Here is a 25,724-nt window from a genome sequence, read left to right as displayed (position 1 = left end):
GTGTGTGTTTGGGTGAGGTGTTGCAGAAAGCAGTCGGTACATTTGGCAGTTGAAGGGGAGCTGGCGGACAAGCTGCACTAATGACCTGACACTGCCTTTTCAGCCAGTCAAGACCAGCTGCTTTGGACGTCGACACACATTAAGTGTCAGACTAATATGCTTTCCAGGAGTTTAGGGAATAGGGGATGGGAGAAAAGAGTGCAGTTTATGCAGCAGCTGCAATGAGTTCCGAGAAGATAAAGCACGAGCAGCAGTGAAAGTAATTACATATGTATTGTTACCAAATCCCTTGCCGTCAGCTAACCCGTCACCATTTCCCTACACTGCCTATTGAACCCGCACACATTAACTCAAACCCGCCAGGATCACCTCATTGCTGTAAATGGAGCTGATTATAATTTTGGACCTTTTTGGACATCTTCAAAATTTGTAAAGTAAATCAAAAAAGTCACTTATTTTCAACTCAGAGATTCAAACAGGATTTGCCCACTGACTGCTGGTTCTTGTCCATTGTGACATCCCAACAACAGTAGGATGATTCCCACTGCATGCAGCCATGCCACGCTGACATGAAGGGGGAGTTCTGCAGCAGCGCTTTGGAGTTGTCCCTTTCCTTCACTGTATTAGAATCACTACTGTTTGACCCTCTGAGAAAGCAGGGCAACTGTATGCCTTGATGGCAATGAGGAGGCCATGTTTTATATTTTTTTTTATCAATTTTTCAACATGGATGTTTTGTAAGCCCCCATGGTACTAAAACTACCGGTGAGGATAGTCTTTGTCACGTAGACTGCATTTATCATAACTGACATCCTGTATTGGTCCAAATATAAGACTTTTTTTCCCTCTGGAAATACATCTGAAAAAGTGGGGTTGTCTTATATTTGGGGTCTAGAGCTTCAGCTGTTCAAGTTTCAAGTTGGCTGGTTTTAGACCTTGAGAGACGTGACCTGTTTCAAGTCAGCTGGTAAAGTCAACTTTAAACTATAGAAATAAAATTATCCATAATCCATTTTATTTTGATGTTACAAACAGCTGATTGAAATGAATTTTAGACGGAGCCTCAACAACTGCTCGAAAGCATGGTAACGTTATATGGTAGAGAAAGCTAGAGAGAGAGACTGAAGAGAGGGAGCACCTTAGAACAACGTTAAAACAAAGCAGAGAATCAGAGAAAACTTGTTTTTACCAATCACTAGAAGTTTCCACATTCATATTTAGATGCAACAAATGATATAACAGCTACAAAAAAAGCCTAAAAGTTAGATACTAGAACGGAAGTTCAACGAGTTGTTGTCATGGAGATGATACACCGTTTATGAATGCAAACAGCCAGAGAAAAGAGATTGAGTGTGTGTGATTACGTGACTGAAAAACAGAATGATGGGTTGCCTATTACCAGAGCAGACATTCAGCTGAGGGCCTTGGAAATATTCACCCTTAAGTCAGGTAGACTACATCCTGCATTATGTGCTGGCTACCATAGTGATACAGAATAAAGAAGAAAAAAAACAGAATTATATGGCTATGTTGTCAGTTCTATGTTTAATTCAGCACTGTGGGTTGCACTAATAAAGGTTTCCATTCTGAGTCACTGGGAGAGGTCCGTGCTCTCCATTAAATTTAATCATGACCTTTTGATCGCTTGTGTCACCTCACCATGCCGGGTTAGCCCTTCAGCTAGAACAGCAAAACAGTCCCTGACCCACAGGTTAGTGAAAACAGCAAGAACCATGCCATGATGTCCCTAGGGGGCAGATTCCATAGGACAGACTCTAATTTCACCTTGTGAGAAGTTTTGGAGAAGTCCAGTGGTCACACATTAATGGGTTATGTTTTTGGTTTGTCCATTTGTTTGTTGGTCCGTCAGCGGAATTAAGGACAAACTTCTGGCCGGATTTTAATGAAACTTGGAGTGCAGCAGGGGCCAAGGCAAAAAACATAGTAGTTCCCTACTAGGAAAATATATCATGTAGGACGTGCTCAGGGGCCTTTTGCAAAGACCATGTACGAACACGGTAAGCTGCAATTTGTGCACCAACTAAATAATTAACTGCTTCAGACACTGTACCATACTGTTAATTCATAGGCAATAAAAGGCTTTTTTATCAACTTTTATTTAGGCCTTATTTGCGTGTGCATAAACATCTTCAGCTTCTTCGGTACAAAATATCTTTACAGTATATCTCTGCTTAAACACAAACCCCTCTGAATTTAGTTTTGCAAGTATGTAGAGCAAGAAGATGGCTCTATTTAAAATTGTGGTCAAACATGAAGTGAGGAATTGCCTCTGAGAGGATTTGGAGCTTGGAAATGATTGTATCTGATAGGGAGCCAGAGGAATTAAAAACTCCCATCTGCAGAGTGACATTAATTCCTGCATTCTGCTTCATTGTAAAGAGTGAGGATTTTCAATTTGAAGCGATTGGGCAACTAGCTCTAATTAACTTCGGCATGTGCTAATTCTAATTCTTCAGTAATCCCCTGTCCCTTTTTGTCACGTTCTGACACAAGTTCGTATCTGTTACATTCACTATGGCTATTCCTTCATTTGGACAGTCTTTTTTTTTCACTTTAGTCACTTGCTTTCTCTGTGCAGAGCCTCTGATGACTTCCTGAGTTGAGAGGAGGCAGTAGTCTGTGTTGTATCCCAGTGCTTGTCTGTTGGGAGTCTGGCCACTCATGTAAGTCAGAGAAGGGAAGTTAGCGGGAAAGTTATTTGCTTCAGATGCAATAATCCAAGGGAAAAACCAAGTACTTGTGGGCTATTGTGAGACATGTTATTGGTGTAGCAAGGAACTCCACAGGTCTGCGTGTGTTTGTGTGTCAGTGAGTGGGAGGAGGTGTTTGAGTTTGCTGAGGACAACGATGCTAGTAGTTTTTACTGTGATGTTGAAAACATCCTCAGATTTAAAGTGCCTTCTATAAAAACTAGTAGGTTGATTTATTTGGGCTTACAGCGGGCCATAGTTTACTCCCTTTTTGGACATGCTACTAAATGTTGTCCCCTCGTTCATAGATGATTTTGTTTAAAAATTATACACAAATAGCTCAGATATAAAGCTCTAAATAACCATGAATCTGTTGTATGTTGTCATATGTATTCATATATTCATCACAGCAAATGGAGAGAACAAAATGAATTTCATGCTTCGGGATGTTTTTGTGAAACCTTGTTGTTTCTTACCTGCAGTGTACCACCATGGGCCCTGCATCTGGAGGATTGCAAGCTTTCACCCGTCTCAGAAAGGCCAAAAAGGGAGTGGGGTGCTCTGGCACCCCGTGGTCTGGCCAGGCCGTGAACTGGAACTGCCTCACCTCTCTCTTCTCACTGGAGCCATTCTGAATTATGGATTTGGCAAAAGGTTAGTGACTAACACAGCTCACATCAAGTACTTAACAGATGTTGTGGGGTCTAAGTAGCTGCTATAGGCCAACCAAATCCAATTGCTGCTTACTTTAAAAAGTGCAAATGTCCTGACACAGTATGTGGCCAGCTCTACTGTGTCTAGCAGTGTCACTTGGATGAGGCCGTAAGTCTCTGTCCCTCTCGTAGGCCAGTATTGGTCACATTTAACCTGTAGAGGAGAGAAACGTCACATTAGACAATCTCTGAATAGGAATATATGAACACTGTCTGCCCTAAAGTTAGGAAAGATTAGTCTTGATGTAGTTTTCTAATTTTTTCTAAACCTTAGTACCAATGACCTGTATCAACAGTGCTCTTCTTCACATTTGTGTATAAAGTTATACACAAAGTCAAGTAACGGTAAAACAAATTCCCCATCATTCCTGCTGACTAGGTTTGATTTCATTATCAATTAAAAGGCCAGAGAGATTTGTATAGAGCCAACGGACCTATTAACTGTCCTGACATACTCTATAATTACAAAGGTAACCACAGTTTCCAATCGTATCACTGGCTCGGCTTTATTGCCATTCGAGTGTATAGCTTTGTTTGCCAGTTAACGGCCAGTCTAAAAACTGTTCCTTTAGACATTACTGATTAGCTGACAAAAAAAATCACTATTGGTGTAGGGGAGGAAATAACGAAGTTCAAATTCACTTGTTTTTCTTCATGTTGTCTATTAGAACTGATGTGGCTTTAGCCGTATGGTCACCACAATTAAAATGCCATCATACTCATCAAATCCTGTTGCCTGGTGCTCTGTAAACATGTATGGACATTTGACGTGGACACCGGTTGTACCACTGGAATATTCAAATATCTTAAAAGTGTACTGTCCACTTATTAATTACCTAAGCAGCTGATGATTCATGGCGTTTACTTCGCAAATACTCAAGCTTTAAATATGAAAAACATACAAAGAGAGCTTGAGTGCTTCCCAGCGAATGATATGACTGAATAATATGAAAGACAGGAGCTGTTGGCAACAACAAAAGCACATCATGTTCCAAACGTTACAACATAGTGGTATGGAGGGATCAGAGAGGGAATTTCTCGCTGGAAGCGTTTACGCCAGAGCCAAAGAGCACTCTGATATCACAAAACATCTACAGAGCGAAACAGACACCTGACTGCATGAATTGAATTGAAGAATTAAGCCTTACAGAGTGCCTACATTATTAAAATTCTGCCAAAGGAGCTTGTTTGCTTTGCAGATTGTACAGATTCTGAGTCAAAACTGCTGTGTGGATTGAATCAGCACCCCTGTTAACACGATGCCAGGCTCTTATTAAAGGCACACAAGTGTGAAGGTCAGTAGCTTATGGACTCTGTGCAAGCTTTCATGTGCTCAGTCAAACACTGTGAAGATGTGCAGTCAAAGGGACAAGATGCCTTTTGACCATGTCAGCCTTAAGAGTCGTGAATGCATCCAGCTGGGCAATGTAGCACTGCATTGTTTGTGTTTTTTTATCACTGATTGTAGTCCAGTGCCTTTAGCTGTCCTAGGTTAATGAAGCCATGCCACTAATCACTCAGGGCTAAACAACAATAAAAGTGTTGTTGAAAGGAAAGGATTGAAAATATGAGTAGAAACTAGATGTAAGTTGGCTTCTCCTGGAGATTAAATACGAAGGCATCTAGGGAAGGCCAGAGTACAGCATACTGCACATATGAAACAGGAGGATAAGGACGTCAAAGTATTGTGTCACTGATAGGGGTTGAACAGAGTTAGAAGAATCTTTACTGCGGAATTTCAATGTCAAATGAAGAATGGAACAGTGGCTTTAAAAAACACATTTTTGAAAGTTTTAGTTCATGTGACTCAGCCTGTTAGATGGTTTTGTGAGTTAGGGTATGACATTCCAAAGCTATGACATTTTCACCATACGTTTTGGTTCTACCAGGTCATTTCATTTGAATACTACTTGGAGAGAGAGAGCACTACATTGAATATGGCGGCATTTGTATATGCGTCCCTTACCCTGGACCTCTCCTCCAGCTTTGTCATCATGACGATGACTGCACTCCTCTGCTCCCAGATCATCCTCCAGAATTCACCAAATGTCTCTGGCAGAGATCCTTGGGTTGCAATGTACGCATTCTGTTTCCTGTAGCCATCAATGTAGTTAGCATTGATATAGTCACTTCCAGGGATACCTAAAAAAAAAACACAAGGCATATGTTGATGGTGGGTGTTAGACTCTAAAAGAAACATCTCAAATACAATCGTTCACTATGTTGTCCTGACACAATGCAGAATAGACCAATGTCACAAAAAAATTATTATATCTGCAATTGTTACTTCTTAACTTGGTCTAAGTCTTTATTTGCTCTTCCGTTATTAGTGTTAACGTCATATTCGCCAAACACAAGTCATCTTCTAAATGTATATGAAAAAGTAGCATAGAAAAGTAATTTTTTTATGTATTAAATGGAAAAATAGCATAAAACAGTACCTTCTGCTTGTATTAAATGGAAAAAAAGCATAAAACAGTAACATCTGGAACCAGTGTTGGTCTATGGGATTTGTATTTGCTATCAACGCTTTTTTAAATCCACAGCTTGTGTGTTCCTCGTCCATATCTGCAACTGACTTACAGATAGAGCTCGGTTTGTAAAAGTCTATCACCTCACACGGAGAAAAACAAACCAACAAAAAACTAGCAAAACAATTTCCCCCTCCCTCCCTTTGCTTATATTAAATGAAAGGCACAGCAGCCTTTTCGAGTCCAGGCGGAAGAGACAGAGCTGACAGCTAGTCAATGCTTCAGGACTGGCAGTTTAGGGGCTTCGTGCACACATGGTCGACCAAGATAAGTCTCATCTGCATGGACGCCACGTATCAGAGAATCCCCTCACTCCAACTGCTCCCCCACCCCCCTCTCCCCCGGACTCCCTTTTACTCCTTATTTGACAGAAAAAAAACATCAAATCAAATGGAATATGAACACATTCAAAGAACAACCCACATAATTGTGTTCAACTGTCCCCCGCCCTCTCTTTTGCTGTTGAAGTTGTCCACACAGCCAGGCGGCTGAACATTTCCGTGATGGACAAGGGATGAATGCAATTAAGCCCAGTGTGTTTTCAAGTTGAAAAGCACAAGCAAAAAGAGACATTACTGGGGTTTAATGAGAACGAGGCTGTTGGTTAATGCACATTTGCAAATGGATTTTGCCTTTGTGCTTTCTGTCACTCAGGATTTGTATAAATTCTACCATTTTGCTCTGTCAATATGCTTATTGAGAAATAAACATTGCTACAGCGTTGTTCAGTACACCACATAAAGAGCAAAGAAAATGAATACAGATGTTTTCAGTGTTTAGTAATTCTTAGTAGTAGTAATAGCATTCACATTAAGGTTATGTGTATTTGCGAGCGGATGACTACACACTTTCTTAGATTACTGAATTGTCTTATCCCAGAACACCACTAAACATAGACCAATGACAAAAAGATTGAGCACTAACATAAGTTTAATGTCCAAAAAAGAAAACCTCAAATTGATGGAATTGGGAGGGGACATGGCATTTGCAAGTATCATGCTAACAAAAACCGAAACATACTAATAGAAATAGAAACTGTACAATTTTGGCAAATGAAGGGTTGGCCAAGTTTTAGGGATTAACTTTAGAAACCAGTTTCAGTGATGTCAATAATATTAAAGTCCACAAATGGACTCGCGCATCATGCTCATCCATCCCCACATCGATAAATTCTTATAGTAGCTGTCTTCACATTCTGATGTTAAATCCCAAATCCCTTTTTATTCAAAGAACTCAATCAAAGTAAACAATAGATGCATCGCTTGCCAAGAGGCTTTAAGCTTTAGAAGGAAAAGAGGAAGTCCCTCATGTCCCCCTGGCTGAAAACTACTCAGACTCACAAAGGCTCCAATGTGGTTGTGCAGATGTGTTTATACGCCTGGCTAATGGAGTTCTATCAACATTCAAGCTGTGTGTTGCTTCTGAGAGACTGCAAAAAGGCTCTTTGAGCCTTTATCTATCTGTTTTTGTCACAATAGCAATTTGCCGTGTTTATTTTCCTTCGCCCACCCTCAGAACAGCTCAATGGAAATGGTTAAATAATAGATGTGTGTGTGTGTGTGAATTTGTTTAATCCAATAAACTAGTGAAGATGCCCGCACTTTACTAGCAATATCAAAATTGCCTTTTATTCCTTAGAAGCAGTACTGTACAGAGCAACACTTTTTGAACGTGCCAAAGACGTAATGGACTGGTTCAAGTCTGGGTTGTGATGGGCTCAAGGGAAATGTGCAACCACATCTTGAGGAGGTCCTGTCTATAAAATGTTGCTAGAGACGACTTGTCGATTGTGTCACTTTGACCTATGTCTTAGCACTTTAACTTCTGTGTTGCTGTGACTTTTGTCAGTTTAAACCCAGTAGCAAACACATATCTATGTTCCGTTTCTTTGAACAAACGCATACCCACAAACAAATAATGGAATTTATCATAATGTGCTATGCTGTCTAATTATCTTCCAGTGTACTCACTGTTCAGGTTTCAATGTATAAATTACTCAAGAAACCCCAAAGCCCAATGCTTCATACCATATTTAAGTCTGAGCCATTATAGAATAATCCCCTGGCATAAAGTCAGAGAAAAAGATGCTGGTAAAACTTGTATCTAATACTACAGATGATTGTTCAATCTAACTTGATTGCTTGCTTTAGCATTTTAAGAGAAAGTTGCCAGTTTCTAAAGATGTCTTTCTTTGCAAGCACCTGAGGCATTACAGGAAATAAGTAGTCTGACGTGCTTGTGTGGGATATATAATGTAAAACTACAGTGTGGTTGCGCTCCTGAGCTCTAAAAGACACAATTGCACTGGCTGTAGAATCGATGCAGCAGTTGGGGGGAAGGTGTTTGTGGGCGGCATACCATCGATAGCAGAGAGCAAGACTCTGGAGTGGTCATATGCAATCACGTTGGCATATCTGTTCTTTGGTTTGTTGACCTCCAGGTTGGAGTGCTCCCATGTGAACTGCTGGCCAGGGTCAATGGACTGTAAAGCACAAGAACATTTGTTATTACAGTAGATTGTTATATAATATTTCTTTCATTGAATTCATCTCTATGGCAATTGCCCAAGAGATGTTTGTGTAAGAAATATGCCTTTCACTACAGAGCCATTGCAAATGAAAATGCTTTTCATAATGTTTAGATCATTCTAAGAGTGCGCTTGGAACTTGAAAGGCCTTGTTGTCCTTTACCAGGCCCTTGTTTGCCAAGGCTACGATGATTTCCATCTTGTCTCTCCAGTGTGGCTTTTTTGTCTCCCCGTCTAATTTTGCATGTCCCTACACTGATGATATATATTTTATTTAACCTTTATTTATCCAGGTAAACTGTTTGAGAACCACTTCTCATTTACAAACATGACCTGGCCAAGAGGCTACAGAAATAAATAGGAACATACTGTACAACTTTACATAGTCAAACACATGACACATGGAACAAGCAACCAAATTAAAACGAGATAAACATACTGTTCAACTTTACATGGTCAAACGCATAACACATAAAACAAGCAACTGATGACATATATGGCTGAAGATATAAATTATGTTATTTATTCTGTTAATGTCATGCATACCATTGATTTTCTGTGCTGCTGTTTGGCTTCATCATGTGTGCAAAACAGTAAGCATACAGTTTGTAATATATTGATGAATGGTGATTTATCTTTAGCTCTGTAGTGCATGGAAGAGTTTGTCTTGCATGAATACTGTTTACCATTAAGGTCAGAAACTGTTTAAGACTGGCTATTTTAAATGACTATGCCAATTGAGTGATACATAGCATTTTCAAGGTAAAAAAATTTGCACCAACTTGTTGGCATCCCTTGCCTTGTCAGTGATGCATACTGATCAAGCTATAATAATCGTGGGTGTCCTCTTTCTACACACCAAACATGGAAGCTCTTGAAATAAATTATAACTGTGGTTGAGGGAAATTATTGTTCTCAGACTGAAAGCTGGTTTTAGTTGAATAGTCTAAGCTAGACTTTTTTTCTTCTCAGTTAATTTGAATAGTATCTACTCTAGCCTCTTGTATCTTGTTGAAAATGGGGTGTCAGCACACACTGAAATCTAAGTTGCCACTTTTTTTGTCTGCAAAGCTTAAATTAAAATTGGAAGAGAGTTTTTGAGGTGGAACTTTGACTTAAAAAGTGGATACTTCACTTAAAAAAAAAAAAACTGAACGTGTTGTTTTTGTCATGAAATAGCCGCTACGTATGACTGATTAGATTTACAAAAAGATACATTCTGCATTGGTCACAAAGGAAGAGCTTGTGTTCCATCAGCTTTTCTCATTTGATTAGAAAGATTTTTTACGGCATATACTAAAATACTACACTTGAGACTACTTCAACAGAATTTGCTATCCAAGCCTTCTTTCAGCTTTGTAAAGCAGATGTTGATAATGCTCCCTTATCACCGATAAATGAGATATAAAATATAATATCACAAAGGGAAAACACAATGACATGAAAATGGCATTCCATTTCACATTACAGGGAAAATATTGTGCCTGTGTTTTTAATGACTACAGACTGCTTTTATGAGATAATCTCCACTGACAGAAGAAACCCAGTGCAACTGGAAGCCACATTACTGCACTGACCTTGCTTATAATCTAGACAGATCTGAATATATATTTATACTTCTATGACTTTTTACTTTGGTTTACATGCATGGGAGAAATGCATAAAGATTAGCTTAATTATTTTTGTTGAAGCTAAAACTTTATAATACTAGTATGATCCATAAGCAAATACATTAAGAGGTAGTTGAGAGCATATGAGCTCAATGTGAATTCCATAATACCTTTCAGTGCCAAGGTATATCTGCAGAAATCACTTAAAGCAGCAATATGCAAGGGATAAACCACTGGCTAAGCCTGATTTTATCAAAATATGTTGAAACAGTGGGCCGCAACATTCCTCATAATAATAATCTTTATTTCATTGTCCTCGCAAAATTGCTTTCCACTGCTCTCAAATAAGCACTACAAAATTGGAATTCAGTGTACTTAAGCTGCAGTAATGATTGGCCAGCTTGGCAGCCACCCATATGGTGACCTCATGAATTTTGGGGCTGTTGCGGGACCTGCAGAAAGAAATTGACAGAAAAAGGGTGACTATTCCTATCTCACATATCTCACGTAGTCAGACACTTGCATTGTCTGACTACAGCCTACATGATTTTGAGGGCACTTCAATTTGAAGGACTTTTACGTTTGAAGGTCTAATCACACGATACTTAAATATAACTATCACCTTTGTTCCAAGATGTATTTTTATTCTGATGGTGACCATACATTTGAGAGTGAGACTCCAGCTAAAGTGTAGACATGATTAACTGACTGGACAAGTGTCAGTAAACTGTAGCCTTTGAAATCTCTAGGGTTTATTTGTGCATTATCTCTCCCATTAGCATAGCTTCCCAATGACAAGCACTACTTAATACCCTTATGTATATGTGTTATACTGTGCGTACAGTATATAGTATGTTGTTTTCTCCATTAATAGCCTCTTCTCCATTCAACTGTAAGTCAGTAGTGAGCCAGCAGGCACAATAACCCTGGAACTGGAAATGGAGTGCAGCCATTATTAATGTTACTGTATTAACTACACCTGAGTGTTTCCTGATATGACAAAATGCCTGCTGTGAAAAAGGCATGCTGATTTTTGTTCACTGGTGAAGATTGTTTCTCATGAAAGTAGTTCCTAACTAACACCAGTGGGAGCTCATCATCCACCAATTGTCATCCTGCTTGAACTGCTTTGTGGTTGGCATGGGTGTGCAATAATAGAACTAAGGCACCCAGGAATATACCATTAAATGTGAGGGTGTTAGCTGAAATGACTGGGGCTTTCTTACCCACCACACTAATAGTGGCAGCAATGCTGAATCAATCACTGGGACTTTGCTCTCACTTACCTCATATTCCTGTGAAAACTTGAGGTTGTCGTTGGCTTTCAGGCGCTCCTGATGATCTGCCAAGTCCATAATTGGGATTGGAGGATGGCTCGCCATACCTGTCAATCAGAGGGACTGAAATTCAGTCACCAGTCTTGTAAGCGGGCATCACCCAAGCACAAGCCAACAGTGAATCATTAGATAAGCAGCATGTGTGTTTAACAGGGGGAATGGAAGAGTGGATCTTGTTAGGCTAGTTTGTTCACTCAAAGCAGTGGCCATGCTCATAAAGAGAATATGGACACAGAAGCCAATGAGAAGTCATCGAGCACACTTGCCCCACTATTGAGGGAGAAAAACGTTATTCACACAGAAAGCTGCGGTGGATAGTTAGCATGACAGAAAGACACTGACGCAAACAAACATCCAAAATGTTAGGCTAGATGTTGATGTCTGCTTTGAGCGATGACATAGTTTCAGGCTGTCATTTCAAACTCCGCCACCTTTGATGACATCGCAGTGACACCAGATGGATTAGATGGGGATGGGAATACAAGACTACGCAGAAAAAAAAGGAAAAGAAGTGAATTAAAGCTAACAAAACAAATCATGTTAAATACATAATCGAGACCAACTAACTTGACAAATGGAGGTTACTGGGGTGACTGGACGCACCTGAACCTGTGAAGGAAATGGCGGCGTAATTAAACAGGTTGCAGATGTCATTAGCATTATGTGATGACTATTTTACTTTAAAAACAGAAGGTAGAAATTTAAAACGTGAATTGAATGATTATGTGTATTCTAAATGGAACATCCATTAGTAACATACAAATCATCATGCTAGAAGCTTGGCTATGCCACCATGCATATTTCAGTGAAATAAGAGAGCGTAAAAAATCCTAGCAGCACAAATCAAAGTCGAGCAACCATAGAATATTATTTGACATTCATTTTAACCTGAGGATGCTAACATAGTCTACTACCTGCATAGTCTGCAGTTAAGTTCACTTGACTTTGGCGATGTAGAATTGACAATGTTGAATGGCAGGTGAGGTATGTCATCAGCATATTTAAGAGCTTATATTGGGTTTGAACAATATGGATTTTCATCTTTTTATATATGCAGTCGCAATCCAGTCTGTGACTAAAGATCTGCAACTTGAGAATTTAGGTGCCATTTTGACACACAAGTTGGATGACGGTCTCTCACTCTCCATTGAGATTTTCATTTTAGTTGCGGTCACAAGTGGCCATTAGTTAATGGAAGCTATGCCTTGTTTTCCCACCCACTCAGGTCTCTCTGAAAGACAGTAAAGGGTGGATCTATTGCAGCCCACTACTCAAAATCCATTTCCACCAGTGGGGGACAATGAAAGTACCATTTCCAACACGCCGTCGCTCAAACATCGAGCATCCTTAAGATGAAAATGTCCATTGAGGGGTAAAGAGGTGGAAGAAAGGGTGGGAGAGAGTAGAGGAGTGAGGTGGTCTAATGTAAAAGAGCTTTAGGACTTGAAGAGAAAGTGGTCCTTTATGAGCAGCGAGAGAGCCAAGGTACCAGCTCTCCGGAGGGCTGTTGGGGGGAGGGGGGAAATATGATGGCTTGAGAGGCGAGTGAAATAGTGGGAGGATGGTTGAGATCACTCTGAGCCAAAAAGAAAAATACCCGTCTGCCAGGATGTAACAGCCAGTAATGGTCCTAATATCATTGAAGAGCTTTAATAAATATGCAAAAAGAAATGTTCAAAAATGAGCCTGCGGGGATAATTCATCTTCCTTTCATAATAGCTGACCGCAAAATATGGCTTTGATATAACATTATTGGCAGTCTCTGCACACCTGTCCCCAAGGCAGTCGGTGCCAGAGGAACTAAAACAGCAGTTTAGTGTGTCTCTCTCGGTCAGGACGGGGGCAAAGATGCATACCTCCCTTCCAGGTGATAAATGGCCTGTGACTCCCATTGTTTCCCCCCGGCGAGAAACGGGCCACACGACTGAGCCAAGGCGTGACGACTGACCACCTCACCTCAGCACTAAAGGTCAGAGCGAGTAAACAATAGTGTTTACAGCTTGAGCGTACCAAAGAGAACACAGAGCCATGACACATATTTTATTTGCCCTCACCTTCCACAATGCTGCCTCCTGTCTCCTAGCAGTGGGATACCATCCAGGCTGCGCTATTCTGAGTAAGCATGGCAAGTCCTGATGACCTGGATAACCCAGGTGCAGAGGAAGATGACAGCTGCCATGAAACTGTCAAGTTTGCATTTCTGCCACTTAATTTTCCACTGAGAGGTGTCTCCGGGGAGGAAACTGTCATTTTTGACCCTCTGTGTCTTCTCTAAGCACCTGTCCACTGTCTACCTGCAAACTGCTCACTTGTGTAGTGCTAATCTCACTGCAAAGATGATGGGTACGTCATAGTATTAGGTTTTACTGTCAGCAGTGGTCTCAAATGGAGAAACATTTGATATAGAGTTAATTGTGAATCTAAATTATGCCTTTTAAGCACACAGTCAGAAGCATCCCTTCTCATAATGAACACTCAGTTGTAAATTCACTGGGAATGAGACGGAGGTCCCTGGCATCATTTGAAATACGTACCAGGCGTTTGGAAGTTGAGGCGTCGAAGCTCAACAGGGTCGGTGGGATGATGCAGGGGTATTTCCTTGCTGTTGGGGAGACTGCCTTTCCTAGCTTCAGATTCTGCTCTTTTTCTGCAGAACAAACAGCAAATTGGATTTTTTTTAAACCTTAAAGCTTGCCTCGTGGTCTCATAAATAATGCAGGCAAATCTGTAATTAAGGAGGTGACAGGACGGCATTCTTACAATACAAAGGGCTACAGTAGGTGGACTAAATAACATCATCACTGCACAGTACAATGCAATCCAGTACAAAGCCCTTTACCAGTAAATGCTACCTTTAGTGAAGCCTAATGTTCACTTTTCAATGATGGTGTCAGATTTGGTGTCAATTAACTCTTTTCTTTCGAATTTTGAAGTCACAGTTATGGGTGGTGTCTAGATGGCAATGTATTGTAACCTGGTCCTCTAAATGTATAGAAAGTCACAAGACAAGCAAACAAAAAGCTACACGCTTCACAAAGGTATCTTTTACTGCTGGACTATTTTACTGCAATCTCTAATGTAGAGTATACTTGTTTGTTCCACTCGCTTTTATTTGGGGTTTATTTCTGTATTTTCAAGGCACATTTTAAGATTCATATATGTAGAGATTCTCTTATTCATATATTTTAAGTGTGCATCATCATCCTCTGACAAGATGCCGTATGTCCGTTTCATAGAAAGCAATGTGGTTTAATTCATCAGTATCCCCATAACATTGGTCACTGACATGGATAATGACATTGTAGGAAAGGGGATATGGAGGATATATTTGATATAAATTAAAAGTTTATTAGTAGTGTGAAAAGTAAAAACATTTGTGCTTGGATTTCCCAGTAATTGCCTACTGACAGCTGTCGTATAAATACTGTTGCAATAATAACGTTCATAAATACGTTTGACATATGCTGCGTTTAACATATGCTATTTTAATAAAGCACATAGCACATGATTCCATGAATGACATCAACTCCATTGGCCGACCAATTTCTATGTGTTTACGTAGAAAATGAACAGTCGAGGGAGAAAAGGAGTTTAAAGGGAGTTAGTTTTCTTCTTCTTCTCTGTCACTCTTACCTGTCTGGTTTGCTGCTCCATTGGTCAGCAAGGAAAGAAATAGCGACACATTAGGTGGTAAGACCTTTGGCTTTATATAATGGAGAATACCAGAAACGTTTCTTTAGAATAGGTGAATGACTGACTATATAAGAGACACACGATACAAATCATATCTCAATTTCTCCTGTGCGTGCAAGATTAGTGATGCTTCACTTCAGAGATCACTCTTAATTATGCAGCCTTGGGGCTCTTTGTCTCAAATACTACAGTTTCCCAGGTGCATCCAAAAATTGAACATTATATCTATGCTATTTCAAGCAGTTTCAGCTGATTGCTTCTTGTTCAAGCATAAAAAGTCATCTCTTGACTCCTAATTGCTGTGTCTGTCTTTTCCTGCAAATAAGCCTACCACTGTTACATTTATTGAAATCAGAAATTATGCATATTCAAGATTGGTGGATGTAGTATTAGAAATGCGAACATGAGATCATCATTTTAAATACATTTGTATATATTAAGTGTAAATGACATTACATTGCATGTTGCTATTTTTAAGCGCTTTTCATAGGAAAATCAATTGGTTTGCTAGCATTCATGACTTGACTTAAATAATTCAATGTGTAGGTGCACAGATGACTCTGACTTGATATTGCACATTGTTATTCCCGTTGTGTTGCAGAGGAGGAGCAATCCAACATAAAATTGATTTTGACAAAAGTAATATCTCCTGTTAAAGCACGGAATGTTCCCTAACATGGCGGTGACACTGGCATGGTAATCGATGAGTAAATCTGCCGGCCACAAATGCAAACTCACCCTGAAGCCCCACCCACCCACACACACCGTCTTTGTCCACTTTCAGTTCACCTTTGTATTACCCGAACCAAAAACTTGATATAAGTAGAATCCAAGGACAATACGTTGTAAGAGAATAAAGCTGCATGCTCTACATTCTAAATTACACTACTAGGCATGTATTTTTGTCTGCAGTATTGGTGCTGTTACTGATAATATTGTGCTGACTCTTCACTTACTAATCTTTGGAAAATTACTTCTTGAGGACTACTGTGAAATTCTGCTTAGGACTGGACATTTGATTGAATGAACACTGCAGGGAAATTGCCTTGTGTAAAAGGTGAAAAGTAACAAGATAGTGAAGGACAGAAAAAGTGTGTGTGTGGGCGCGCGTGTGTGTCAAAGCAGGAGGGCATCATAAGGCCAGAGTCGGGATCTAGAGCTAGTCTCCCATGTGGAATGGGTAGTTGGAAAATGGAGAGGGGTTGGGCTTGCCATCATGCTTGCCCAGGCCCCAGGGCCTCTCTAAAGCTCTACACACATGCAGTGACACACAGCAGATAGTCAAAGCTCTGCCCTCCTACACTTGACTGAACACCAGTGACAGCACGAGGTCTCACTCCCACTAGGGGGTTGCAGACAAAGAAAGCTGTTTTGATTCTGCGTGAAAGTGCACTACCGCAAGTGTTTTCCACAGTTGCACGTGGGTGTGTTTGTGCATGCGGGGGTAGATGGATGTGGCTGATTAACTTTTAGTCAAGGCACGTGTCTGTGTGAAGGATTGTGGGTGTCTGCATTTCATTGCTTAAAAGTTTGGGTAGCTGTATGCTTGGATTTACTCATCCGAAAATGAAAGTGTGTGAGCGTGCTATTTAGAGTGGGGGTCATAGAAAGTCTAAAGAAGGTATTTGTTCCAGAGATACCCCTCAGATGGGACAATTCTTTTAAATTGATCATAATTTAATATCCTCACCTTTTGTAGAGGAGAATGGCAATAACGATGCATATGATGAAGACGACAGCTAGCACAGGGCCCACCACCCAGATGAGGCCTTCCTCCTCATCGATGATTGGCTGGGGGTCAATGTCGGCTGACACAACTGGGTCGGAGTACGGGCTCGTGGCATACATGATCTGAGCCGGGGAAAAAGAAATCACTGATCACTCCTCATTACTCCATAATTTATCTATAATCTGCTGGTTATGAAAGACATATTCTCGACAATGTTGCATAAAGATGGAGAAATGAATGCTGAGGGATACAGTCGATCCAGATCTTATTTGAGCTCAAGGTATTTAAAGCTCTACCGGGAGACTTCAATTAATTTACCCTCACTACAGAGCATATCTAACTAGACTTTGACAAAGACCGCATGACCAACAATACAAATTAAAAGCCAATTCAAAGTTTTGCTGTGTAATTTCTGCTAAGCTGCAGGCTGACCAATCAAAATTATCTTTAATATCTCTCCTATAGAGGAACGTTGATTGAACTATTTTACATCCTATGAGGTGATAAAGAAAAAGGTCTTGTGGGATGAAAATATATGCTTCAGTGTGCAAATTAGAGATTTTCCTTCGTTCGCCATTATCGTTTCGCTCTACCTGAACTCAGGGTTAGCAGAGAGAGTGCGGGCAGCTCATGAAATCCATCAGCACGCCTGCGGCTGCCTAATCATGCGGCTTTCGGGTCCTCGGTCCAGGCAGACACACGGACACATAGACACTAGCTGCAGCAGCGCAGATAAGGTGGACCGAACGTAGGATGCAATTAAAGAGGTGCCCTGTTATCGAGGTGTTCTTGCCATCAGCTAAGGTCTTAAGGGGTTTCTCTCCCCAAAGCAGTCAGGGTCAGCTTCTTGGGCCAGCTGCAGCTTTCAGTCTTTAAGTCAAAGCCTCACAAGAGCTCAGACTAACACACCTGACATCAAGCAAACTCCGTCCCTCCGCCAAGATGCAGTGGATTTGACCCCTTCCGTCTATTGCCATGTACAGTTTATAGCACAAAGACCATGAGATCACGAGCATGGGATATCCCAGTGGCGAACAAGCTCATGTCTGCAGCTGAACTACAGTGTAATTTGAGACACACATGGATGCAAATGGAGACATTACATGTGTGCGAGAGCACACTTACGTTTTCAGACATCTCCAAAACCGCAAGGACAAAGAAGATGTACTCCTGGCCGTTCTGGAGTTGCTTGTTTTCAAATCCTCTGTAGGTCTTGCCATCTCCAAGAGTGAACTCGTTTGGTAGGTCTTTGAAGTAGGCAGCGATATAGGCTTTGGGCTCTGCCTGCCTCCGTAACCGAAGGCCTCTGCTTGTTTGGTTTATCTCCTTCAGCAGCTACAGTGAGAAGTAACAGGCAGACAGTTGGATCACGTAGTAGGGACACATTCCAGCACACGTGTAAACACATCTACACAAACCAAATCTGTCTAGCTAGATTTCGTTCTGATTGCAATGGGCAGAACATTACAGTAAAGATCAATGATTTATTTCATCTGGTTGGGTTTTTTACTACAAAAGATTGTGATTAGATTAAAGGATTGTGTGGATTTTAAGCATATAAAACAGTTGAGGATTATCCAACATCTTCAAACAAAAAAAGGGACTAATTTATTTTTGTTGGATTTTATTAACATTGTTATTCATTTTCCAATTCATTTCTTTTCTCAAACAAGAATAAATTGAATAGATATGCAAAGTGAGGATGAAATACATTATGTATCAGCTAATGGCTTCAAACTATGTTTTGCCAAGTATAACAATGTCATCTTCAAACTTAAAACACAAGTACTGGCAGGGATTACCCAACAAATGGGAACACTTTAATATATTTATATTTTTTTTCTTCAACATTCATAATCTTCACAGTAATTCATAGTAGGGCCAAACTACCACCATTGCTCTTTCAGCCGACAATAATAGATAGATATATTATAATAGATATAATATAGATATAATTCTAATAGGCTGAAAGAAACACACAAAGTGTGCCCTTCATAAAGGTCTGTTCCATCTGACTTTGAACTTCCAGTGTAGATCATAATTATGCTAATCAAGCCTGGATAGTTGTTTGGCCATCTGATTTCATATCTCTGACTTGTGTGCTCGATTGAGTGTGCGCCTGTCATTCACATTAGAGTGTGTGGGTTGTTGTGTGTGCCCTGTTTTGGCTGCGGGGCTGTTGGTGCTGCCCGATAATGTCTTCAATCATCTCTCCTGTCAACACGGCTAAATCTAGCTGCCCTTGGGAAAAGTTGTGAAAAGGTGAGTGCCAATATTGACAAACAAATAAATTCTGACAGAGAGGCGACTTCTGGGCAATCGGTCAAGGCTATAGACGTGGGCCTGTAGGTCTGAGCTGTTAAAGCCAATGCCAGATGAGACATGGTGTGTTCTTTTCTTATTGCCCCCTAGACATGTGATGTATTGTCATGCTTATCCAAGAGAAATAAATATCTTAAAACTTTCAGTTTCAATATAAGTTCTAATTTGCCAGAGGATTTGATGCACAAAGAATTTCTGAAACCTGAAGGGGAGTGTTTTAGAGGTTTCCACTAAATGTGTAAAACCACAGTTTTCGATGTTTGACACTGCATATAAAGGAATGCCTCAAATGGAATCACAGCTCACAATACATAGTGATAAATGTGTTTGCTTACACATTTAATCATAGCTGCAATGCACGGAAAGACATTTTAAAAGTTGTTTTTTTGCATACGCAGTAGCCTAGCTTTGCCTGGAATGAGAAAAGACATGCAGGCCTGATGCAGCTCTTCAGGTAATTACCACAGACACAAAGAGAAAGAGGAGGTGGTGGAGACGGGGGTTGAGTTTGCAGTGCACTTGATGGCTACTTCATGTTCTCATTTCCATATGAACAGGGCTCTCTTCAGCTATTTGCGTCAATCAGCAAGACTCATCTCTCGTTCTTCTGGCCCTCTTAACGGCCTCAACTTATATTTCCAGGTTTGAGAAAGGAAATGTGTGCTATGTGCACACACAGTTATGTAGGCCATATTAAGAAGTGGTATACAATAACTAGATCATTGTAAAATAATGTTCTGTGTCATGTTTTAACTTTTCTGGTAACCTGAGTCATCATAACAAGCTCAGCCTTTAAAGTTACCTCTTCCAAATTCATCTCATCGGGATTGTCCCAGGGTTTGAAAAACTTGCCGGTGCGCTGCTTCTTCAGAGGCACTACCACAATGTAATATCCCCTGGAAAATAAAATGTAAAGTACAGTAAATTAATAATCTAGACAATGCTCAGTGATCACTTCCACATTTCAAAAGACACAAGTTAACCAGTAGTATGGAATGCAACAAGGTCAACAACCACTGTTTCCTGTATGACAACATGAACAAATACAGCACTGCCCAGTTTCCACCATGCCGCCCTGTACTATGTTTTTCCATTACATGGCACCTGCTCGACTCGACTCGACTCTACTCACCTTTTTTGGTTTTTACATTATGAAAAAAAGTCCATGGTACCTGCTAACAGGAACTTCTTTTTAGTACCACCTTAGTCGAGGTTCTAAGCTAGCCGAGGCGATACCAAAAGGTGAGGTGAAAACCTGCAGACTACTGATTGGTCGGAGAGAATAGTCACTAATCTCCCCCCCCCCCCCCCCCCCCCCCCCCCCCCCCCCCCCCCCCCCCCCCCCCCCCCCCCCCCCCCCCCTCCCGTGGGCTAATTAGGAGACCTCTTCGAATGCAGAAAAGATAGAGAATTAGAGGGATTTTCATCCCTTTATGAGTGTGGCAGGAGAGATAATGGCCTCTGCCAGAGTTTCTGGGCTTCCTGGTCGGGCACTGCACTGGCTAACGTTAGCCAGGAAGGCAGTGTGGCAGGCTAATGGGAAACTAATTAGCTTAAGCTCTGGCACGGGAGACCGAGGGCCAAGCGCATCCAGCATGATAAAAAAATAAAATAAAGATGGGTTTGAAGCATCAGTCTACAATCGGCTGTGCTCCTTGGCCTTCTGACAACCCTGGACTTTGTTGAAAGGCTATATGAGACTATATACGCCTCAAAGGAGTGTGCTTAAATCAGTTGGGCCGCTACAGTGGGTAATGATGTAGGGATGAATAAAAATGACTATGTTTTGGAAGAATTACCTGTGACCAGGTCAGCAATCAAGTTATCTTTATTTCTATTCATAATGCATCAGTAAGAAATAATACACTGTAAATTTGGACATTAGCAACGGGCAGAGAATGTTCCACGGACAGATAGTAATGTCACATATCCAACAATAGAGCTATACAGTCAAATTGTATTATGCTTCATGCAAATTGCCAATTACAAATAGGGCAGAATCAGAATCAACTTGGAGAGTACATTCCAGATCAATGCGTGGGTCAGGATTCAGTTTGTTAAAGTTTACAGGATTTAGTTCTGCCCACACCCACAAATTTAACAAAAAAGATCATATTTTAAAAACCGTATGTACTCAAGTGGATGGTGGATTCCACACCATAACGACGGGTAACCAGCCAATTTGCCATGTTTAAATTGTCTTATATCAGACATGATTAAAAGTTCTGGACCCAGGCACGTTCTGGGAGGCACCAACATGTAAAAACAATAGTTTTCATGTAAATAGTTTTCAGAAACTGTAGATGCCACATTTGAAAAAAAAGAAGACAATTTTGCTTTTATCTTATGTATAAGAATATGAAGGAAAAGAATAAGAAAAGAGTTGAAACGTAGCTGCTGCTGTGCTTCACAGGCATGGTGATCTGTTCTTTTCAGCATCGAGTGAGCGAGATGCGCTGCTGCTAATTTTAATAAGTATACTCTTTTTGCTGGTTGAAAAAAGGTTCAAAGAGCATTTCAATGGGGCTTATCGACTGATGATTCAAGTCATTAGAAATCACCTTTGTTCATTTCTACTCACCTTACTTTCTCGGACGTCTGCACTGATGGTAGCTCCACAGTCACCATACCGTCTGAGTTGGTCTTGCCAACCAGGTAGGGTTTGGTGCGGAGAATGTCTGGGGCTGTCATGGTGGACACACGATGCTGCAAACCTCCGGCACTGTTGCCACGATTGGTCAAGAGGAAGGAGTACTGTGTCTCAGGCTGAAGACCCGTGATTAGCTTCTGTGTTAGCTTCCCATCCACCTCCACACTCTGCCCATTATCGTAAAGGATCTGTATGCAAATGAGTTGACGTTCGGTTGTGGATGATAGTAATGTGTAGAGTACGTGAATACATATGAACGTGTTAGATGTATCAAGGCATTGCTCACAGTGAAAGGCTGAGCTGGGTTGTAGGTGTCTGGGATTTCCCACGTCAGCAACACTGATGTCTTCATGGCAGCTCTCACGTGAAAGTTTTTTGCAAACACTGCTAAAAGAAAGTGGGAGCAAGTGATTTAGACACAAAACACAATGTTGTGTACCAACGTGTGGTGTGCTACCACACCAGTTCTTACCTGAGAATGTCCCCTTCAAAACCAGGCTGAAATCAGTACTACACTTAACTCAACACTGTTCTCTTACCTTCTTAACAACACCAACTCTTAAATTAATGACTGACCTTTGCTTGACTGACGAGACACAAACAGACATACATACCATGTGAGTTTCTTAAATCATTCTTAGATAAGGGAGGCTAATGACAGGGCAACATGTTAATACCAGAGTCCTGTGGTTGATTCCATACTTTGTCACCTTCTGTCATTTGAGGCTTTCAGAGGAAGCTGCTGTGGGTGGAAAGGGCTGTGCAGGGAAAGGTTGATTTGAAAAGGAAAAGAGCTAAAACGGTTCAGGGACTGGTCCTACCTTGATCCAAAGGCTGTGTCCTGAATTGAACACTTGGGCTATAGGGACCAGAGCCCTTGCTGGTGAAGGCACACATTTTAATATCATAAGTGGTATCTGCCTTAAGGCCATCCAGAATAATTGTTGATTCGGGGGCGGTGATGAAGAGTTCTGAGGGACTGCGTGGGCTGTTGATGTCCTTATACTGCAGAGCATATTTCACTATTTGGCCATTTCGCTCTCCCAGCAAAACAGGTTGCCAGCTGACCTGAATTGTGGAGGTGGTGGCACCCTCTGCTGTAATGCTCTGAGGGTAGCCGCTTGGGACATCCTCATTTGTGGTGACTTCTTTAACTGTTTCTTCACCAAATCCCACCTTGTTGCGTGCGGAAAGGCGGAAAGTGTATGAGGCTCCCTTATGGATCTCTTTGGTAGTGTAGTGGTTCTCTCGCTCAGGGAACTCGATGACAGTCAGAGGGTCCACGTCTTTTCGGCCAAAACGGAGGCGATAGCCTTGCAGGGGCCCATGGGTTAATGCTGGGGGATGCCACTGGAGGAGAGCGGTGCCCATGTTGGTTGTACTGACCATTAGCCGAGGTTTATCAGGAACTAAGACAGTACCAATGGAGAAAGGGACAACTTGTTTTAAATATGGAGAACCATGTTTCCATGTTATCATATTTCTAGTAGACATTCATATCAGTTGACATCTATCTGTTTGTAAGTAAAACCAAGTCATTTTACTGTGGTTTATCACTGTCAAAAAAGGTGAGTAAAAGAGCTGGAGTAGGGTGTATTCCTGTCACTCCCACTACTTTTTTCAATATTTAAAAAATGCTTTGTCACACCAGTGGGTAAGAGTTTTGGCACTCAAATTAGCTGCATTCATACTTTACACACTTGATGACAAGAACTTTTGCACAGAGCTTTTTTTCTCGTTATTGGCTGCTGTGTCACAGCTTAGCAGAAACACATTTTTATGTAAAAAATGGAGTCTATTAGCAGAGAACCAGGTGATATTTGTCAGAGGTCATGGTTACAATACCTGCGCCAGTGGTGGTGATCAGTTTGGGCTTGCTGCGTGCACCATCGCCCTTTGTCGTATAGGCTCCCACAGTAACTGAATATGTGGTCTCAGCCTGCAGTTCTGTTATGATCATTTCCTGTAAAGATGCAGGACTTTAGTTGCAGGGCACTCACTGGATAATATGCAGATATAAGCAAGTAGAGAGATACAAGTGGGATGTGATGTCAGTACAATCATCATAAAAGACACAACAGACACGTTCTCTCAGCATAGACTTAATATTGAGGCATGCTTCAGTGAAAAAGGATAGTGTTGATAGGTTTGTTGTGTGTATAAAGGTCCCATAAAATGCTGCTTTTTGAAAGTTTTTTTATAGGCCTTAGTGGTCTCCTTATACTGTATCTAAAATCTCTTTTATTTAGACCTTAGTGGTTTCCTTATACTGTATCTGAAGTCTCTTTTATATAGACCTTAGTGGTCCTCTAATACTGTATCTGAAGTCTCTTTTATATAGACCTTAGTGGTCCCCTAATACTGTATTGAAGTCTCTTTTATATAGACCTTAGTGGTCCACTAGTTCTATATCTAAAATCTTTTTTTATAGACCTTAGGGGTCCTCTAATACTGTATCTGAAGTATCTTTTATATAGATCTTAGTGTTCCCCTAATAAAAAAAGAGCTTTCCTCATGATGTGCCATTTCAGTGTCTTTGGTATCTTTAAATGTATTGAGGAGAGAAGGGGGGCAAGGTGAAGGGTGGGGGTGTGGGCTTGACCAACTGCAACATTGCTAGTTTGAAAACCACTATGTCTCTTTCTTATAGTTGGGCTCATAAGGGGCAAGATTCCAGCTCGGCCCATGGTAGGGAGAATGCATGTTAATGTTAAAAACCTCATAAAGTGACATTTTCATGCCATGGGACCTTTACAGGTCAGTATTAACGTTATTCAAGGATTCCATCTTCAGTTGTCTTCTTATCATAAGAAGTGGAAATAGCGCTCAAGCTGATGTTTAAAATCTTAAGGTCTTGAACTTGTAATGCACAAAAGACACATGCCATTCATGCAGAGGATGACGGTAAAAAAAAAACTTGTTTGGAATTTTGGCAAGTTAAAATACTCACATGTTCGGTTGAATCATCATATTCCCACTGATTTGGATAAAGCAATATGGAGAGAAAAGAAACAAAAAATGAGGTCCGGTATAGACCACTAGTCACTGGTGAGAAAATATACACACATAGTTTGTCTCCAGCCAACCAACAAATAAATTAGATTGTTGTGAAAAATCAAAAGTAATTGTAGCAATAATTAGAAGTAGACTTATTTAAATAAATATCTACCCAACCTCTGCATCCAGTAGAATTGTAATTAGTGACAAAATTGTTAAATATTCACTATTGTACTGAAATCATGAGAGTGAGCTTTTTTCCACTCCGAGTAGAAGAGTGTTAAGTTGAGAGACAAAGTGATACTATGTGTCTGAGAGATGAAGTGGCTGGCTGAGGAGGGTGTCGTACCTGGGCATCATCAATCAGGATGTCCTTGATGACTGGTTGTCCTGTGGGCTCCCCATTAACCATCCTGACATAGTGCACCTGGTACCCTCGGATCTGACCGTGCTGCTTGGTGGGCATCGGTGAACGCCAGATCACTTTAATTGATGAGGAGTTGACAGCCTCCACCTCAACTTTACGAGGTGGCCCACTAGGAACTGGAGGAACACCATGGGATAGAAGAAAAAAGGTCAAACTTATAGAAGCCCTTCACCCGCTTTTTCAATCTTGCCCAAAAGTTGTATCGGAAAATGCTGCAGTGACAAAAAAATCACAAAAGTGCAGCAAACTGCAACGAGCACTGCATGACATCAATATTTCAACAATGGTAAGGGGAAAAAAAACAACAGCAAAAACAGGTCTGACAACTGACCTAATCTTGAAACATTAAAAATGGGTAGAGTGGATTTTTCAAACATGGAATAAAAATGTGTTTTGCCAAAATAGAAAAGTGGAGCCAAAGTGGGGCTTCAAGTTTTTCAAATCCTTGAAGCACTACAAGAATTTTGGCTATGGTAC

At 40.8% G+C, this 25,724-nt stretch overlaps 1 protein-coding gene across 45 annotated transcripts in view; it reads right to left on the bottom strand.

Moving 5' to 3' along the window:
• Nucleotides 1-25,724, bottom strand: part of LOC117934721 (receptor-type tyrosine-protein phosphatase delta-like) — a 362,606-nt gene that overhangs the window by 8,736 nt on the left and 328,146 nt on the right. For 14 of the 45 annotated variants that reach the window (XM_034856605.1, XM_034856650.1, XM_034856626.1 and 11 more), the window contains 17 exons: nt 25,170-25,363; nt 24,774-24,800; nt 23,669-23,786; nt 22,645-23,232; nt 22,110-22,210; nt 21,755-22,011; nt 19,976-20,069; nt 17,977-18,186; nt 16,813-16,973; nt 15,063-15,074; nt 13,964-14,076; nt 11,997-12,038; nt 11,379-11,476; nt 8,314-8,437; nt 5,391-5,566; nt 3,459-3,578; nt 3,188-3,342 (listed from right to left, as the gene is read on the bottom strand). In XM_034856605.1, the coding sequence (XP_034712496.1) occupies nt 3,188-3,342; nt 3,459-3,578; nt 5,391-5,566; nt 8,314-8,437; nt 11,379-11,476; nt 11,997-12,038; nt 13,964-14,076; nt 15,063-15,074; nt 16,813-16,973; nt 17,977-18,186; nt 19,976-20,069; nt 21,755-22,011; nt 22,110-22,210; nt 22,645-23,232; nt 23,669-23,786; nt 24,774-24,800; nt 25,170-25,363 (2,590 nt within the window). The remainder of the gene's footprint in view (nt 1-3,187; nt 3,343-3,458; nt 3,579-5,390; nt 5,567-8,313; nt 8,438-11,378; nt 11,477-11,996; nt 12,039-13,963; nt 14,077-15,062; nt 15,075-16,812; nt 16,974-17,976; nt 18,187-19,975; nt 20,070-21,754; nt 22,012-22,109; nt 22,211-22,644; nt 23,233-23,668; nt 23,787-24,773; nt 24,801-25,169; nt 25,364-25,724) is intronic. The other 31 variants (XM_034856646.1, XM_034856647.1, XM_034856631.1 and 28 more) reach the window with 14 other exon arrangements.

This window comes from Etheostoma cragini, chromosome 19 (genome assembly GCF_013103735.1).
Source record: "Etheostoma cragini isolate CJK2018 chromosome 19, CSU_Ecrag_1.0, whole genome shotgun sequence".
Classification (NCBI taxonomy): Eukaryota; Metazoa; Chordata; class Actinopteri; order Perciformes; family Percidae; genus Etheostoma; species Etheostoma cragini.
Note: the sequence above shows the minus strand (reverse complement) of the source record. Positions and strands in the feature narration are given on the sequence as shown.